Genomic DNA, 18,870 nt, shown 5'->3' with positions numbered 1-18,870 from the left:
CTGGAGGTCCAAAAGCACTAGTGTATCTTTATTCCGACAACAGATAGAGACAAGTATACAAGATGCCAACGGCACTCTGGCTACATTTCATTCCTTCCACAACCAAACATTCCAATGAGCTGCAGAAAATCCTTACCTGTTGTTGGCTTTTGTTTTCTGTAGCTGTTCATCTTGCCTTGAATACCATTCTTCCAACTCCTTTATAGCCTTCTCTTTCCATTCTGCTTCCTGCTTTCGAGAGTTAGCATCTGCAGATTTAAGAGAGACCGTAACATGGCTTGTAAGCCAACGCCATGCATTTTGGGGCTCTTGCAGTGTTTGAAACTTCAGACAGGAACCCCATGTCATGATTAAAATGATGCACAAGTTAAGCGGTACTGTGACCCAAACTGATCAGACAAGGGAAGTGTAAAAAGAGTTTAGGCAGGTGCCTTGACATCTCCACACCACAGAACCCTTCAAGGAAGGGGTACCAGCAACTATCGCTTTATGCTGAAGACATTTATTTCCTGCTGAAGTTTTCCTCATACAAGAGGCAAAATGTAGCCACTTCAAGGTTACCTCTTCTTTGAGGATAGGCTAAATGTGCTACTGAGCCTGGCTGGTGAAGGCTTGCTGCAAAAGTGGCCACATGCGATAGCCTTATGTTAATCCTATTTGCAGACTAGCTAAACTATTCCCCATGCTCCCAACAAGTCTACTCATACATAGCTACTACAGAGCCAATCTGAAGCTGGATGCAGTTTGGCTAATTACTGCATTTATTTTTTTTTAATCCCTTATTTCCCCAAAGGGTATAAAGTGATGCAGTTGTCTTGCTTAGCCTAATGTATTTCCCTAACTTCTCTTACAGCAGCTGTACCAGCACCAGAATGGTACTTATTGGGCACCAGTGAAGCAGAGGAAGACAGATCTTTGTGGGACTTTGAATTTAGGAGAACAAGTTCAGTTAACATGCCAGGAGCTTTCATCTGGTCGGTGTCTACTGGAGAGCAATCCCATTAGCAGGCCACTTTCAAAACAAGATGGTACTTGTTGCTTTCCTCAACTAGGTTCTCAAAAACCTGGCTGCTTGCCAGAAGTAGGACTAGCAACCAAGGCAAAGGAGGAGAACAGTGCCAGCCAGGCAGTAAGGGGGTGATTGTCTTGGACAGCTCTGTGCTGCTAACAGCGTTCCTTAAGTCAAATACCTCTTCAGTGCCTTGTGAAGCAAACTGTGGGGGCCTGGTTGCAGGAAGCCTAAGAGAGGCATGCACACTTATCTTTCAGATAAGGCCAACTCCACCCACTCCAACAAGTAGGGCAGAAAAAGCAAGGATGTTATCCCACTGAAGGCAGGGGTTGCTACAACACTGCAATTTCGTGATATACCAGGAGAGCTATTGAAGTACAACACATTCTCCCCTGCTTGAAGCGAGAAGCTGGCCAGGTTGACCTGCTGGTAGACTCTAGGTGATAGCATTCACATTGCTTGGAAGGAATTCCTCAGTCAATTGACAGGTCACTAGTTTTAAACAAAGTTTTAAACCAACCGCTAAGATGGAGGTGGGCAAACTATGGCCCGGGGGTCACATCTGGCCCTCCAGACATTTTAATCTGGACCTCAAGCTCCCACCAGGAAGCAGGGTCTGGGGCTTACCCTGCTCCAGCCAGAGAGTGGGGTCGGGGTCTTGCCCCACTACGCACAGCTCCCAGCAGCAGCAGCAGCATGTCCCCTCTCCGGCTCCTATGCGCAGGGACAGCCGGGGGTTCTGCATGCTGTCCCCACCTCAAGTACCTCCCCCGCAGCTCCCATTGGCCAGGAACCACAGCCAACCGGAGCCACAGGGGCAACGCCTGCTGACAGGGCAGCGTACAGAGCCACCTGGCTGTGCCTCCTCATAGAAGCCAGAGAGGGGACATGCTGCTGTTTGTTTGGCCATTATCTTTGAAAACTCGTGGCGAACCGGGGAAGTCCCGGATGACTGGAAAAAGGCTAATGTAGTGCCAATCTTTAAAAAAGGGAAGGAGGAGGATCCTGGGAACTACAGGCCAGTCAGCCTCACCTCAGTCCCTGGAAAAATCATGGAGCAGGTCCTCAAAGAATCAATCCTGAAGCACTTGCATGAGAGGAAAGTGATCAGGAACAGCCAGCATGGATTCACCAAGGGAAGGTCATGCCTGACTAATCTAATCGCCTTTTATGATGAGATTACTGGTTCTGTGGATGAAGGGAAAGCAGTGGATGTATTGTTTCTTGACTTTAGCAAAGCTTTTGACACGGTCTCCCACAGTATTCTTGTCAGCAAGTTAAGGAAGTATGGGCTGGATGAATGCACTATAAGGTGGGTAGAAAGCTGGCTAAATTGTCGGGCTCAACGGGTAGTGATCAATGGCTCCATGTCTAGTTGGCAGCCGGTATCAAGTGGAGTGCCCCAAGGGTTGGTCCTGGGGCCGGTTTTGTTCAATATCTTCATAAATGATCTGGAGGATGGTGTGGATTGCACTCAGCAAATTTGCAGATGATACTAAACTGGGAGGAGTGGTAGATACGCTGGAGGGGAGGGATAGGATACAGAAGGACCTAGACAAATTGGAGGAGGATTGGGCCAAAAGAAATCTGATGAGGTTCAATAAGGATAAGTGCAGGGTCCTGCACTTAGGACGGAAGAACCCAATGCACAGCTACAGACTAGGGACCGAATGGCTAGGCAGCAGTTCTGCGGAAAAGGACCTAGGGGTGACAGTGGACGAGAAGCTGGATATGAGTCAGCAGTGTGCCCTTGTTGCCAAGAAGGCCAATGGCATTTTGGGATGTATAAGTAGGGGCATAGCGAGCAGATCGAGGGACGTGATCGTTCCCCTCTATTCGACATTGGTGAGGCCTCATCTGGAGTACTGTGTCCAGTTTTGGGCCCCACACTTCAAGGATGTGGACAAATTGGAGAGAGTCCAGCGAAGGGCAACAAAAATGATTACGGGTCTGGAACACATGACTTATGAGGAGAGGCTGAGGGAGCTGGGATTGTTTAGCCTGCAGAAGAGAAGAATGAGGTGGGATTTGATAGCTGCTTTCAACTACCTGAAAGGGGGTTCCAAAGAGGATGGCTCTAGACTGTTCTCAATGGTAGCAGATGACAGAACGAGGAGTAATGGTCTCAAGTTGCAGTGGGGGAGGTTTAGATTGGATATTAGGAAAAACTTTTTCACTAAGAGGGTGGTGAAACACTGGAATGCGTTACCTAGGGAGGTGGTAGAATCTCCTTCCTTAGAGGTTTTTAAGGTCAGGCTTGACAAAGCCCTGGCTGGGATGATTTAACTGGGAATTGGTCCTGCTTCGAGCAGGGGGTTGGACTAGATGACCTTCTGGGGTCCCTTCCAAGCCTGATATTCTATGATTCTGGGAGCTGCTTGAGGTAAGCGCTGCCTGGAGCCTGCTCCCTTGACCCTCCCTTGTGCCACAAACCTCTGGCCCAGCCCGATCTCCCTCCCAACTCCTCAGTCCCAGCCTGGAGCACCCTCCCACACCCCAACCCCCAATTTCGTGAGCATTCATGGCCTGCCATACGATTTCCATACCCAGATGTGGCCTTGGGCCAAAAAGTTTGCCCACCCCTGTGCTAAGAGATCCTTTTGGTAATAAAGGACTTCAATGCCCTAGTAAAGACTGTGCAAATGCAGTAAAATTGTAATGAGAGGCAACAGGCTTACACATGAACCGGCACTATGCTCCCCTCCATTTCTTGCTGGCAGAAGGGAGGCTATTTTCCTTTTGACACCCATTAAAACACGAGGCAGGTCACTCAGATGTGTTACCTTCAGTTGAATGCCTTATGAAATTTGATCCAGTAGCAACAGACCCCAGAAGAGACAGCAAGGGGATGGTCCATGTTTAGCTAACTTGTATAAGCCACACTTACACCATACTCGGTATTTAGAGGCGAGGCCTTTGTCTTCCCATTGCTGCTGGACAGGGCTGAAGTCTTAAAGCAGATCCTGTCACCCCAGAGGTTCTGGCACATAGCAGTGCTAAAACCCCTTCCAGTCACGCTGCAGAAAGAGGCTGAGTAGAGGTACCCTCTGCTTTGTATTTTCCTTTTAGTAGGGCTCTCTCCATGACAGGTTTCAGGCAGAAGGGTGCTGCTGTGTGCAAGACACCGTTCAAGTCTCCAGACGCCAATATGAAGGTCGCTATTGGTTAAGGAGCAGCAATTTTGAAATGGCCTGAGAGTTCCAGTTCTGTTTTTTAAAGCTGGAAATCTCAGATGCTCAAGCAACTAGGAGATTTCCCCCTCCAGTGGGCAGCATCAAGCCAGCTCCCCATTAACAGGGAGTCTGATTGGGTAGTGTGTTGGTCAGCAAGAACTGAGGGTTAAGAATTTAAGATAGCAGATAGGCAAGTGAAAGTTAAAAATTCAACTCTTGTATGAAGGAATCAAGATGGAATTTGAACAGCAAGCCCTACAAAGAGAGACAGAAACTTCATGCTTTTCCTTACCAAGGACTTCTAGGCGTTCCTTTTGCTCCTCTCTCCATTTACGGATACTTTCTGGTTCTGACTGCAGTCGATCCACATGTGAAATAGCGGCATAGCAGTCTGTTGGCCCATTGCTCTCCTTAAAAATGGAAAACAATTGGAAAGTCTCATACAAGAACAAACACTTTTAAATACCCTAAACACAAATGGAATGTGTTCCTTAGAAACGCCCAATAGCCTTCTCAAGTGTTAACAGGGCATGCCAGCAACAGATGCTTATAGTGGATTATGAACAAGGGTAACTAGCAAGGAGAGGCTTGCAGTAGGATTAGTGCTTTACTGGAGAAAGCAGCTAGAATCTTAGGCTAGGGAGCAGATTTGTACAGACAGTTGCAAAATTATGGTGGATAAGGTCTACTGACTGCTTTGATAAAAATGGAGTTTGGACAAGAGGTTGTGTTTGGGCAGGGGGGGACTAAAGAGGATAAAATGAGCAATTAGAAAGAAAAAAGCAGCCAGGAAATTTCACTAAGAGGAGTTAATTAACATGTTCAAAGCACTGCAAATACCATTCATCCTCTATAGGTGGGTGTTGTTCCTATTGTGGGGGGGGGGGGGGGGAGGAGTTCCTTCCAAGGGTACAGTGAGTGAGAGTGCTGGAATTAGAACTAAGAGATCTCATTTTGCATCTCAGCCACGTTGCACAAAAAGGCCTGTTAGTATTTTAGCTTTCCCACTGCCAGTCACAATAAAGAGTCCACAGAGATCAGTTCTACATTCGCTTTGGAGCCTCAAGCGAGATTGAGAAATGAAATGTTCACTTAGGGTGTAAGTGGCAGAAATTGAAGTGGCTAGACCAAAGGCCAACCACTCATCTGAACAGGGTCATCTAATGAATCCTTTGCCCCAGGAAGTAACAGCATCAACTTGGACATTTGAAATAACCACCAAGACAATTTTAGGTTACAATGAAGTTTAAGTATACTTAGAACATTCTTATCAAACCTATGACAGACTTTTTAAAGGGGTCTGTGGAGTGGTTTAGCCAGCCATATACACTACTGTCCCTATTTAGGAGAGAGTCTTAGCAATATCTGTTCTGCTTTGCCACTTGATAAAGCAGTATCCACTATAATTCTGTCATACTGGACAGTAATGGCCTATTTGGCTAGTGGTTCAGAACTCTGATCACAGCTTTCACCCAAGCTATTTTAAAGAATAGTAAACACAGTGAGTTTGGATCTGATAATGCAGTGAGCATAGGATACAGACTGGGTTTTATGTTAAAAGGAACTGTTTAATGTTAGGATACTTGTCTTAGTCAAGTGTTCTCTCTAGGCTTAGAAGGACGGGATTTTTAATAAGCAAACATTGGTAAACAGGCATGATATACACAAACTGACAAATTTTTCCATTGATAACTGAAGTTAATAGATGGACAAAGAAAGAAAATGTTACTTGAGAACTTAGTTACTTTGCATATTTGGATGTGTGATGTCAGTGTTTTAACAGTGATAAACCTTTGATTTTAAATCTCAACGTCTACTAAAAAAAAGAAAAGGAGTACTTGTGGCACTAGTCTCCAAGGTCCCACAAGTCCTCCTTTTCTTTTTGAGGATACAGACCAACACGGCTGCTACTCTGAAACTCAACATCTACTGTCATTAAATTGTCATGACACCCCCTGTAAGCCCCACAGCTGTGAAAATTTATAAAAATTCAACATGATTGCTTAAGCATTTAAGTTATAAAACAAACACTGAGTTCTGCCAAAATGAGTTCTCCCCTGCTCTTTATGGAAGGCCACAGAATCTTTAGATTGTGCTTAGTCAATGCTGACTGTGATTAAACTTGTTAGTCAAAGCATAACACCTCTAGTAATGTAGTGCCAGCCCTAGGTACCAACTCGAGTCCTAACGTGGGACCTGAGTACATGGCAGTCCTCCCAGAGGAGGGCACGTTACCAATTCAAATAGGATGTCAACATGGATTTTTGCTGTAATTTGTCTTCCACCTGAAGATGGAGTGTACTCAAATTGCCCGGCAGCTATGGAATCTCAGAATATTACAAGATTTGAGACTGGATTAGTTTTTTCCCCTTCATTAATAAGTCAGGAGATTTAAGTGTAATGAAAAGGCAAACAGTGGGGAACATTTCTATTTAGATTAAGAAAGCTAGTTTAAGCTTTAGTTTAAGGCTAGAAACTGCTTTTGAGAAGTCACTTAGAATACCTCCTAAATGTTAATTTCACCCAACAGGTTTTAATTGTTTGAGCGAGATCTCCTTTCAGTTTACCTGATAGAGCTCTCCATTCATCACCCCATCAACAGCATCTGTAAGGTAATGGTGACTGTAGTTAGACAGGTCTTGGAGAAAACGTTAAAAATCACAATGCCAAAGCCTTAATATGATTAGGCGTATTAATTGTAACATTTGCAGACAATACAAAATTACTCAAGAGATTGTAGTCAGCTTTGGACTTCACTATGAGTTACAAAGGGATCTCACAAAACTGGGTGATGGCAACAAAACGGCAGATGAAATTCAGTGTGATAAATTCAAAGTAATGTACATTGCAAAATGTACTCCCAACTATACATACAAAATGATGCGGTCTAAATTAGCGGTTGTCACTCAGGAAAGACATGTTGGAGTCATTGTGGATAGTTCCCTGTAAACATCTGCTCAGTCGAAAAAGCTAACAATGTTAGGAACCATCAGGAAAGGGATAGATAAGACAGAAAAATATATTGCCTCTAGATCAATCTATGGTACATCCACACCTTGAATGCGGTGTGCAGTCCTTGTAGCCTCAGCTCCAAAAAGATATTAGAATTGGAAAAGGTACCAAGGATAAACAAAAATGATGAGGGGTATGGAACAGCTTCCAGATGAGGAGAGATTAAAAAGACTGGGGCTGTTCAGTTTAGAAGAAAAGACTAGTGAGAGGGATATGAGAGAGGTCTATAAAATCATGACTGGTGTGGAGAAATTGAATAAGGAAGTGTTACTTATCTCTTCACAGAACAATAATTAATTCCAGGAATTAATTCCAATGGAATTAACAGGCAGGTTTAAAAACAAACAAGAGGAAGTATTTCTTCACACAACAGTCAACCTGTGGAACTCTGTGCCAGGGGATGGTTTGAAAACCAAAACATATAACTAAATAATTCATGGAAGATAGGTCCAATCAATGGCCATTAGCCAAGATGGTCAGGGACACAACCCCATGCTCTGGTTGTCCCTAAACCTCTGACTGCCAGACACTGGAACTGGAGGACAGAAAATGGATCAGTTGATAAATTGCCCTGTCCATTCCTTCTCAAGCATCTGGCACCAACCACTGGTTGAAGACAGTATACTGGGCTAGATGGACAATGGAGGAGACCCAGCACAGCCACTCTTATGTTCTTAGAGATTATAAAGCAGATGAGGAGTTGCTTAAAGTTTTGGTATAGTGTTGAAATGTGTGCAGTGATTCATACAATCCTATGCAAGTTTCACAAGGAATTTCTGTTCTCAATAGCTACCATTCAGTGAGCTAACGAGGCAGGGTTGTATGAAACATGTGATCATGTAATTACATATGCATGAGAGAGCCAATTGAGGTTGCGCAAGCAACCTTAAATCTGGAGTTTAACTTTTGAATGCTCAACTTCACAATTCTAGCAAAGTTCAGTTTTCTTGTATAATTACACCGCTGTAGAGACATGGCCTCTGCAGATGAATTTCAGTACTATACATTAGTTAATATTGCTGACTAGAAGTATGAATGGGATGTCTAAGGAGGAGGATGTACATGCACCTTTACAATGTCTAAACACAGAAGTAGTACTAAAATGCAAAGCAGTTCTCTTAGTATTAGAAAGCAGTAAAGACAGAAGAAAGCAGTGAAAATGGTGGTAAGTTCCTTTCTGCATGTTAGTTCTTTGAGTGTCTCAAAATTTGCAACTGAATACAAAGTCAGCATACTGATCCCACCTCATCCAGGCATACCACCATTACCTCTTCTGTATACAGTACCAATATTCACCACAAGCCAACACAAAAGCACGAAAATAGAAGCAGTACTAGAAGCCAAGCATTCTCTTATTGCAACTTTATTCAGGTACAGTGTTTGCATAATTCAGTAACAGCGGTCTGGAATAACCGGCTGCTTGCAGGCCTTGGGCCCAGTACAAATAATGCCGAGTTGTGCAGCAGCCAGCCTTTGCTCTGGAAACATGGAGCGTCCGTCTGCTTTCCTTAGGAGAAAAACTTAAATATAGCCTGCCTGGGAGCCTTTCCATCAGCCAACAATACCAAAGCTGCTCCGCATGGCTTTGGAGCCAGTGGCAGATTTAGACAGAGGCTACAAGAACTGCCTGTGCCATTGCATCCTGAAGTCCCACCAGCAACCAATCCTGTTGTGCATGCTGGCACTTTGAGGGACCTAATCGCCTTGCTGTAACAGTCTCAGCTTGGAGCTGCAGGGAGAGGAGATCTGACACTCTGGTATGCAATGCATTTTGAGATGTAACAAATGAACCCCAGAGTCAATTAAATGTTAGTGGATCTGGGCTGCAGAAGACAGTGGCAAAGCCTGAAGAAAAACACTTGAAGCTGAAGCTCTGAGAGGCTGGAGTTAGGAAGGTAGAGAACTTTCTTAGATGTCCCACTGTGTGTATGTTGGGGGGGAGAAAGGAGGGGAAAGAGTGGGGGAAAAATTAGTCTTAAGAGCCATGAAGAATTTCCTCTGCACATTTCAGAGGTCTGCAGCATAAGCTAGGAGGGAGACAAAGGCCAAAGGAAAATATAGGGCTAGCTTAAAGAGGGGAGGAAAAACACGTCCTGAAAGAGGACTTAGTGAGAAAATATTTTAATTCAGATTGCAATAAAGAGACACCTAGAAGAGCAAAAGAAAAGCAAGGAAATGTGTCTAATGTTTGATGCCCCAAAGGCCAGGCTGGGGTAACTCAAATGTACAAATCAGATTTGTGAGCTAAGGCTATGTCTTCACATGGAGCAGTTTAAAAGAGCCAAAGGCTCTTTATCTAGGGCACCAGATACTCAAGGCAAGGCCCAATTGGTAGATCAAGGATCTCTTCATGGATAACAGTTCAGAACCAATTTCATCATGTTCCTCTTTAGTATGACATGCTGCTCAGTTACCAACACAAAACCACATACTGTTAACATGAAAGGCCATGCCAGTTATTGCTATCAACTCCCACTCAGCCTTGTCATGCCCTAGTGACCATTTGGAAGTAATTGGATTAAATACTAAGTGTTCAGTGCAGTGCTCTTAATTTAGTCCATCCCTTACTAATCAGAGTGGTTTTCCACAGCACTGTCCAATGTGGTTTTTCAGTTCATTTTCCAATGTGTCAGACATTATACTCAAGACTTCACACATACAGCTCAGATTCAGCATTTTTCCAACTTGTTCCATTACTCCTAGTTGCAGCCACCTTGAATACTCCTTTCCTTGAGGGTTTACTCTTTTGAATGTGTGTTCTAATCCCCATTCCAATCTATTAAACCAAGTTTTCCCCTTCATTACACAGAAAAGCCCCATGGCATGTGGAAGTGATTCTGTGGCATACTCTCCTAGCAAGAGCATGATGAAGGCCTTTCATATGAAAGCTGCTCAACTAGGTCTCTACACATTCAGGAAGGGGAGGGTACTACAGCCACCCACAGTCCTGAATAAGGGGACAGTGGTTACCTACATCAGCAAGCTGTCCTATTCCCCCCCTCCCCGGGCTTTCTGCCAATTTAGGAAACCAGTCCCTGCAGGGACCATGACAGTGCAGCCAGGAACCCAGGACAACATACAGTAGTTCTGTAGATGGCCATGGCTTCTAACAGGTGTTCACAAGATTTGCATAGAACCCAAGATTTCTACAAATTTAGGGATTTGAAACCCCACCTGTATGGAGGCAGCCCACTCAAGAAAGGGGCAGGTGAGGAGACTAGGCGGCAACTTCACGTTTCCTGTCCTTTAAACAGGTTAGTCTTCTACCCTATTTTTCTGAGTAGAACATTTTACAGTTACCTGAGCCTTCCTTTCTAGTGGAACAAAGAGAAGTCACCACCCTGTTACCCTAAGTGTAACTGGCAGAATAAGCAACTGTGTTAGGAATACATGAGGCCTGCTTTCCTACTCAAGCTGTATGAGAGAGCTAGAGCTCATCTCCCCTACATAGCCAGCTAAGAAGCTCCATTTAATGACAACATATTTCCCCTTCTGAGATGTATTAGTTTGATTGTGAAACTTGACACTATTTATAGGACCAGAATTTCTTTAAAGGGCTATAATGGAACATATACCTAATATTAGACCGGGGTCGGCAACCTTTCAGAAGTGGTGTGCCAAGTCTTCATTTATTCGCTCTAATTTAAGGTTTCACATGCCAGTAATACATTTTAATGTTTTTTAGAAGGTCTCTATAAGCCTACAGATTATATAACTAAGCTATTGCTGTATGTAAAACAAATAAGGTTTTCAAAATGTTTAAGCAGCTTAATTTTTTTTTTAAAATGAAAATGCTGATCTTATGCTGCCGTCCCGCTCAGCCCGCTGCCAGCCTGGGGTTCTGTTCACCTAGGCCGGCCCCAGACTGACAGCCCAGGTCCTGGTGGCAGTCCTGCCCAGCCCACTGCCGGTCTGGGATTCTGGCCCCGCCCACAGAATGGCTACCTACCTTCTCCCTAGTTCTAGCCCATTCTCTTCCTATCTCTCTGCACTGAGCTGAAGGTGGGAGTGCACTGAGCACAGGACTGGGGGTGAAGGTGCAGGCTGGGGTGTAAGGTCTGGCCAGGAGCCAGAATGAGGGAGAGGGCTCAGGGTTGGGGCAGGAGATTTGGGTGTGGAGTGCTTACCTGGGCAGCTCCCATTTGGTATGAGGGGTGCAGGTGGGAATGTGGGGGGGGGTGCAGGAGCTCCTGTTTGGTGTGCTCAGGGTGGGAACGTGGGGTGTGCAAGAGTTAGGGCATGGGGGGCTGGGAATATGTGGGGGATGCTAGAGTCAGGGCTGGGGTTGTGGGGGGGGGGTGCAGGGGTCAGGGAAGAGGGCTGGGGGTGTGGGCTAGGGTCGTGGGGGTGCTCCTAGCCTCCTGCCCAGAGTAGCTCACGGCAGGGGGCTGGAGGGGATATGCCTCGATTCCACCCCCCTTTCCCAAGGCCCCATCCCCACCTCTTCTCTGACTCTGCCTCCTCCCCAGAGCAGAGAGCGCACTGCTTCTCCCCTTCCTCACAAGGGCCACCAGCTGATGGGCGGTGGGGGAGGCGGGGGGGGGGGGGGAAGAGAAGAGGAACCCAGCACACTGGGGGAAAGAGGCAGCAGAGCAGGGGAGCTTCCCTGCCCTGCAGCTGCCAGGACCAAGCTTCTTTACCCTGCCCCTACCGGGGCTGGTGGCTGGGACCCGGCAGGCAGCAGTGTGCCATTAAAATCAGCTCGCATGCCATAGGTTGCCGACCCCTGTGTTAGTTCTCTTTGCAGTCATACTGTCAGACTACTCTGTCTATTAACTGGCTGGCTCCCAGGAATGCGCATTGCTGGGTAAACGATCTGCAGTTAAGAGGTTATCCCCACTACAGCAAGTCAAAGCAAGGGCTGACTAGTCAAAGGACACAGAACACTGAACTTTTGGAGACAGGCCTTTCTACCTTGTCAATGTCCCATTTAAAAATATTATCTAATTAACATGGTTGAACTGTTTTTCCTTCCTTGCAAATTACACTAGTTAATAGAACATACAAGCTTACTCAAGTGTGATGGACATTAAGCTGTAACCCAATGCCCAGTAAACCTGCAAACACTAAGTTTTAAACAGGTATTCTAGAAAAAGTCAGCTCAGCAAATACCCCGAGCATCTTGCATCCTAACTGTGACACCTTTGCATTAACCCCAGATGAGGGATCATCATCACCTTCATCATCACAGGGGAAAAAAAATTAGTAAATGCACTTGAAAAATATGCCCTTAGGAAGACTTGATTTTTGTTTTATTCCACTCCTCTCTCCCAGCTTTCTTCATTTCAGTCAGCATTGATGGGGTGCAGTAGCAGAAGAGCAATCAAGACTATCCCACCTTACCCCCATAAAAGCTTCCACTACCTCCTCCATTACTTGGAAGGATCCAACTTAATACCCACAAGATTCTCTCCTGTGGAAGAGGTAACGAAGAGAAGACTCAAGTATCCCAGCCAGTCAGTTATTTAGGAGGGAGCCCACCTGAAACCTTCTGCTTTCTCCAACCCCACAAACCTCCAATTTCTATTATGCCTTTTTGTCCTGCTGCTAAAGAGAACCACAAGCAGAGGGTCTACAAAGTAGATGCCAGACCCTGCTCTCTCTCCCCAGAGAACAGTGAGTTACCCTTCAGCACCCATTAACTCTTACCAGGTTTTCAATACAATCCCTATCTCATAAGAGGGCAGCTGGAAGTCTACTGCTGCCCCCCTTCTCTTCCAGATGTTTGCAGAGGCTTTGGAGCGAGGTTACACAGACACTCCCAAAAAAAACATATGTATGGGGGCTCCTACAGTAGTATATTAAAGTTAGGGCTAGTCTACGCTGGCAATGCTAAAGTGCTGTCACATCAGCGCTTTAACGTGGCTTGTGTGGTCGCGGCAGAGTGCTGGGAGACAGCTCTCCCAGCACTCTTAAAAAAACCACACACCGTGTCCCCCCAAACAAAAACCCACATCCAGCACTGGTGCACTGTCTACACTGGCACTTTACAGTGCTGCAACTTTCTTGCTCGGGGTGTGAAAAAACACCCCCGCCCCCCGAATGCAGTAAGTTTCAGTGCTGTAAAGTGCCAGTTTAGACAAGCCCTTAAACTACAGCATGTACAACTGCAAAAGATAGGTCTGAGTTCAGAAAAACCCAGTCTAAAGCATTTGCAGAAGCAACTGCAGACCAAAAATGCAACACTCCCAGAATAGTCACTTCACACTAAAAGAACAATAATGAGGTAGTCAGACTCCCTGTGAAAACTGGGAAAGTGACTGGAAAGAAAATTAGCAACCGAAGAGTGCCCACATAGTCTTCTTTAGACACCACTGACATCCACAGTAGGGACACCAGTAAGCAGTTTGCCCATCTCTGCTAGTAATCATGTTATATTTACTATTCTCCCATTAATTGAGTAGCAACTGTTTTGGAACACACTATACATGAATACGGCTAAGATTCTGTCACAAATATTTTTAGTAAAAGTGATGGACAGGTCATGGGCAATAATGAAAAATTCACAGAAGCCCGTGACCTGCCCTGACTTTTACTAAATATATCCATGACAGAATGTGGAGCCTGGGCATCTGCCATGGGCTGGGAGCTACAGGGGACCCCACCACACATGAGGGACCAGAACTACAGGGTCCCCCTCCTACAGCAGCTCCCAGCTGCAGGGGCCCCCCCACCTGAGGTGACTGGGGTACCCCACAGCTCCCTGCCTCCACAGGCAGCAGGGGACCCTGCAGCTCCCAGCTGAGGCTGGCTGAAGTCACAGAGGGCTTTGGAAGTCATGGATTCTAGGACTAAATCGCAGCCTTATGCGTGAGCCACCAATATAGCTTAGTGTGGTGTTGGTTTCCACAGTGCTTCTTATGGAAAGAAAAGGCATGCTGACACAGTTTTCTTGCTATAGAAGTTAAAATCAATACCCAGGCAGTTTATTTTCATAACCTGAACTGCAACACACAAAAAAAAGCCCCACACACCCACCACACGCAACAGTTCTTTACGCTTTGTTCGACCAGAAGATCTTTGCAACCTTGGAAGACAGGAGATATCTACTTCTGAATAGTAGCTTGCTCTATGGAAAACTAAAGGTTAATTCTAGCTGGAGCGCTCCAGATAACTAGGCAGTTACTGCAGTTCAGCTGCCAGTGCTCAAATGGAGAACAGTGAATCCTTTTGTTGTTTTAACCCTTTCCGTGTTATGTTCCTATGGCAGAGAAAGTCTAAAGCAGGGACCAACACCCAGTTGGCTCAGCTGTGGGAACAACTAGTAGATGGGGATGCGGTGATCTGGGGAACCAAGGAGAGAGTGGTGTGGATTGTGGGATTCCACACAGAAAAATAGGCACAGGCCCATCACTGGGGAATGGGTGCCTAACGAGAGACATAGTGAGGATCAAAATTGGTCAGAAGTTTGATATGGCTCCATTTTTACACTTGTCCCGTGTCTTGAGAAATCTTGTAAAGTTCCACCTTTCCTTTGATTTTTAACTGAGCAAGTGGAAGTTCTTTTACATGCCCAAGCAGCCAGCTGAACACTGCGCTATTTTTTTTATTTAAAAAGCATATATACAAGCTCCTCCAGCATACCCTTTCACAAACACCCAAGCTGAAGCTGGTGATTACTTTTCACTGCATAATTTCATTTTTTACATTGTAATTAGTTATTTCCTGTGGAGGTACCTATAATCTCATTTCATGACTACTGTATAAAGTCATGTTTTACTCTGGCAATACAGTGCCTTACATATAACTCAACCTATTTGGTATTGTTTGTAAATAAGGCAGTTAAATGGTTAAAGTTAAAAAAAGTAAATCCACAAATCCCCTGCTGCTGCGCTTAAGTATTTAAAGTTAACAGGGTGCAAAAAGCAGTTTGCTTGCAGTCAGCCAATTACTAGTATTGTGCAAAACTATTACATCTCACCAAGAAGAGTTGGACAGCTGTCCTGATACACTTTTGTTGTAACCTTTATGCAGTTTTATAGTCAGAGGTGGAACTAAGGATTCTGAGTAACCTCACCTCCCAGAGAAGCAGATCAGTAGGAAGGTTCAAATTCTTGGAGTCATGAGAACTAATTACAGCAGCTCAAACTGAAAGTCAGCCTTCTGTACTGGATTTTAGGGAAAGAACACCCATTAAATTTTAATTCAAGTGGAACTGAATGACCGATTTTCCCAACTAAAATATCAAGTTCTATTTTATAATCCTCTCCTACTCATTTGTTCTAGAATCTATTAGAAACAGGATTTTGTCTTTTCTATAGGGATGTCAGAAGTGTGACTGTCATTTAAAAGAGAAGCTTACTAAAAAGTTAGAGTTTTTCATGTCAAGCCAAATTAGTTTTGGAAGGTTCACCAGGGTTCTCTGTATTAGAGAAGGATTCATAACAGTGAGATAGCCACACTATGGATGTGGAGCAAAGGCTGACTTTAGACCAATTTATTTCAGAGTTGCTCCACTGGAGAAAGGAAAGATTGCAGGGGACATGAGGAAGCGCCCCATAGGGGAAGTACTTCTCTGTGAAAATGAAGAAATTATTTCTTGCTTTTTAAACAGTCACTTAGGCTGGAAAAAAGTTACAGCTGTATGTCATTTAGAGACCTACTCATTCTAAGACATTAAAATCTATGCTTACATCAGTTAGGTTACCAAAGACTTCATGATAAAAAACAAGGTGCTTGCTCCTTATAAATTCATCTGCTGCTCATTCTTGGTTGAAGTCTGAGTGCTCTGTGAAGTCGCTCATCTATACAGGCACTAATTGCTATCAGAGCAGGATGGACTTGGGGCAGGAAATAGAAAACAGGACCAAACACCAGAGCTCAGGAAATGACTTAATGTAAACATCCCTAGTAGAAAGTTGTTAGAATACGCTGCACAGAAGGTTTTAGGCTCCATTATGAACACCGACAAAGAAGGGCTGCATCCGTGACTAGTTTAGAAGTAGCCCTTAATGGAATAGTAAGCACCATGGAAGCTTTACGTCTGGAAGTCTCATGCTCTTCCGGTCCACCTAGTCATCCCAGCTAGACTCTACAGAGTAGAAGTGTTCAGTTAAGGGACTATACGAGATAGGAAAAAAGCAAACTCAATCATCCAGTAAATCTCCAACTTCAAAGCTATACAGAAAGAGGATTTTTTATATTTGAGATGTTGTAATCCATCACGTACTTAAAAAAATTACATTATTCAACTTAAAATATGGAAACAAGTAGCAAGTCTAGCATAGTTTGAGTATCCATAAAAGTGTAATGGAGAAAAACAGACACAAGGTGGATAAGGTAATATCTTTTATTGGACTAACATCTGTTGGTGAGAAAGAGGTCACCTGAAGAACTGTGTAGCTCAAAAGCTTGTCTCTCTCACCAACAGATGTTAGTCCAATAAAAGATATCACCTCACCCAGTGTCTCTAATATTCTGACATTGCTACACTGTATACATACATGGGGAAGAATGCAAGACCAACATACTCAATATAACTAATAAGTCAACAAATTTTAGCTTGCTGAGAAATACAAAGAGCACCTTTCCTTTGAAGAAAAAGCAGTATGTATTATGCAAAGGCAATTTTTCTAAGTTAGAAAGAGGTACAAAGGTTACTAAGAAACAATGACTGAAGGCTACATAAATTAAACATTAGCCCAGTGGCTAAAAAAACACTATACTGAAAGAGGCGATCACAAATGCTTCAGAGCTTAGCTTGTCCTTGGTGGAAATAATATAAGCTATAGTATATACTGGGTCAGTCTCATCTACATTTTTCAGACAAGCTGAACATCAGCTTCTGTTTGTAGACCTAAATGAAATGGCCAGATTTTCATAAGTGCTCAACATTCTCAATAGGAACTGCTCTTTTCTACGTCTGGTTCCAAGCCTCCACTTCTCATCTAAAGAAGAATGTTCAACTAAACCTGGAGGATGCAACTTCAGTACTCGGGGCAATACTGGAGCTTGTCACTATATCAAAGCTTCCTCCATTAAATCTTTTCAACTTTATAGAATGTACTAATTTAGTGACATCAAGTCTGTGCTTCTAGCATCCTTCAGCTAAGCTCAGTGTTCCAATATCCATGGTACATTGGTCTATTTTTGTCTCAGGAATCCTGACCAGTTCAGAGTAAAGCTAAAGATTCACAAAATTAAGACTGAAGTGTTAAATTCAGTACAGGACCATCGTGCTGTTTTAAGCAGCACTATTTTGGTTTGCAAGTCCATAAACTGAGGCTAATAATGGTTCTTTCAAACCAATCACAAATAGATGGGGAAAGTACTGTTACTAAGCTATAGGTCTATAGTACTGAAGAATCTGTTTTGCAAGATGCAAGGAAAGTAAGATGTTCTTAAAATATTGAACAGAATTCACTATTCATTTTAAAGCAATATTAATACTAGCAAACCAGAAATTCTACAATTTACAATATTAAGTTTAATTTAGTTGGGGATTGGTCCTGCTTTGAGCAGGGGGTTGGACTAGATGACCTCCTGAGGTCCCTTCCAACCCTGAGATTCTATGATTTGAAATTGCTAGATTTCATTGATTTAGTAATTTTTAAAAGGAACTATTTTCAAACACTTGAGGGAGAAATGATAATATCATGCACTGATATGGGAGGCTTAAACAGTGTAACACACTGAAGCGAAGGGCTAAACAGACTTTTCAGGACAGCGCATCTGCCTACAGAATACTTCTGCCTGGGGAATTCTGCTTTAGAAAAGATGCCTATTCATGTAGTGTACAGCCAGGACCCAAAGCCAGACGTGTTGCAACTGCTGCCACTCTCATAAGGGGAGTGATGTTATTGGCCAAAACCAGTTTTATCCGTTCATCTACAGGATTCTAGGGAGAATCAGGAAGCTCAGGCAGGAGCTAGAAAGACTGAACAATGGTTACCCCCGCTTCTGTACACAGCTACTCAAGCGCAACGGCAGTCGGGTGCTACCACAGAAGAGATCAAAAGGCCCAAAGGACTCGCGAGGTCAGACAGAGCCCCGGCCCCAGGAGAAGCCACAGCCACATGTACTGCGCCACGGTCACCTGGCCCGTGGGTTGGTCCCGACTCCCGGGGCGACAGCGGTGGCTCCGGACGGGCCACGTCTCAAGCGTTGCTACAGAGCAGCTCGGGAGCGGCCCGAGTGACAGCCGGGGAGTGAGAACAAACCGACTGCAGCGGAGCCGCTGCGCCTTGCCAGACAGGGCGCCCCTGGCCCGGCCGCCGGGCTCGGCCCAGCCTCGCCGGAGCCCCACGAGCCGCCCAGCACCGAGGCCCACAGGGCAAGGCCCTGGCCCGCGGGAATCGCCCGCGGGCCCGAGCGCAGAGCGGCCTCCCCCCGCGGCGCTGGAAGAGGGGCCCTACCCGGCGAGGGCCCGCCGTGGCCCTGCAGCCCCGCCGGCACCTCGCCGCTCTCCAGGATGCTGAAGCCCTCGTCGTTCTCGATGCCCGCGATCTCGCTCTCCTGCTGGGCCAGGAAGGCGGCGGCCGGGTCCTCCTCGCCGCCGCTCAGCGCCCCGTTGCCCACGCCCGGGCTGTCTCCCGCCGGCGGCTGGGCGGGCGGCGCGCCGAACAGATCGAACTCGGCCATGGCAGCAACGGACACGGAGCGCAACGGCCGGGGCGCGAGCGAGGACGACTTCCGCTCCAAGATCAACACTTCCCCTTCGCTCCCCCCGGAAAT

General features: G+C 45.3%; 2 protein-coding genes across 4 annotated transcripts in view; one reads left to right on the top strand and one right to left on the bottom strand.

Moving 5' to 3' along the window:
* Positions 1-1,735, top strand: part of GNE (glucosamine (UDP-N-acetyl)-2-epimerase/N-acetylmannosamine kinase) — a 70,308-nt gene extending 68,573 nt beyond the window's left edge. Inside the window, exon 13 of the mRNA XM_073345763.1 lies at positions 854-1,735. The gene's annotated coding sequence lies outside the window, so the exon portion shown is untranslated. The remainder of the gene's footprint in view (positions 1-853) is intronic.
* The window catches only part of CLTA (clathrin light chain A), a 24,589-nt gene extending 5,719 nt beyond the window's left edge, over positions 1-18,870 (bottom strand). The window contains exons 1-4 of one of the 3 annotated variants that reach the window (XM_073345778.1): positions 18,552-18,870; positions 6,753-6,790; positions 4,478-4,595; positions 137-248 (exon numbers count right to left, since the gene is read on the bottom strand). In XM_073345778.1, the coding sequence (XP_073201879.1) occupies positions 137-248; positions 4,478-4,595; positions 6,753-6,790; positions 18,552-18,777 (494 nt within the window). In that variant the 5' untranslated portion in view covers positions 18,778-18,870. The remainder of the gene's footprint in view (positions 1-136; positions 249-4,477; positions 4,596-6,752; positions 6,791-18,551) is intronic. The other 2 variants (XM_073345776.1, XM_073345777.1) reach the window with 2 other exon arrangements.

This window comes from Lepidochelys kempii, chromosome 5, assembly GCF_965140265.1.
Source record: "Lepidochelys kempii isolate rLepKem1 chromosome 5, rLepKem1.hap2, whole genome shotgun sequence".
Classification (NCBI taxonomy): domain Eukaryota; kingdom Metazoa; phylum Chordata; order Testudines; family Cheloniidae; genus Lepidochelys; species Lepidochelys kempii.
The sequence above is the reverse complement of the archived record's forward strand: the minus strand, read 5'-3'. Positions and strand labels throughout refer to the sequence as shown.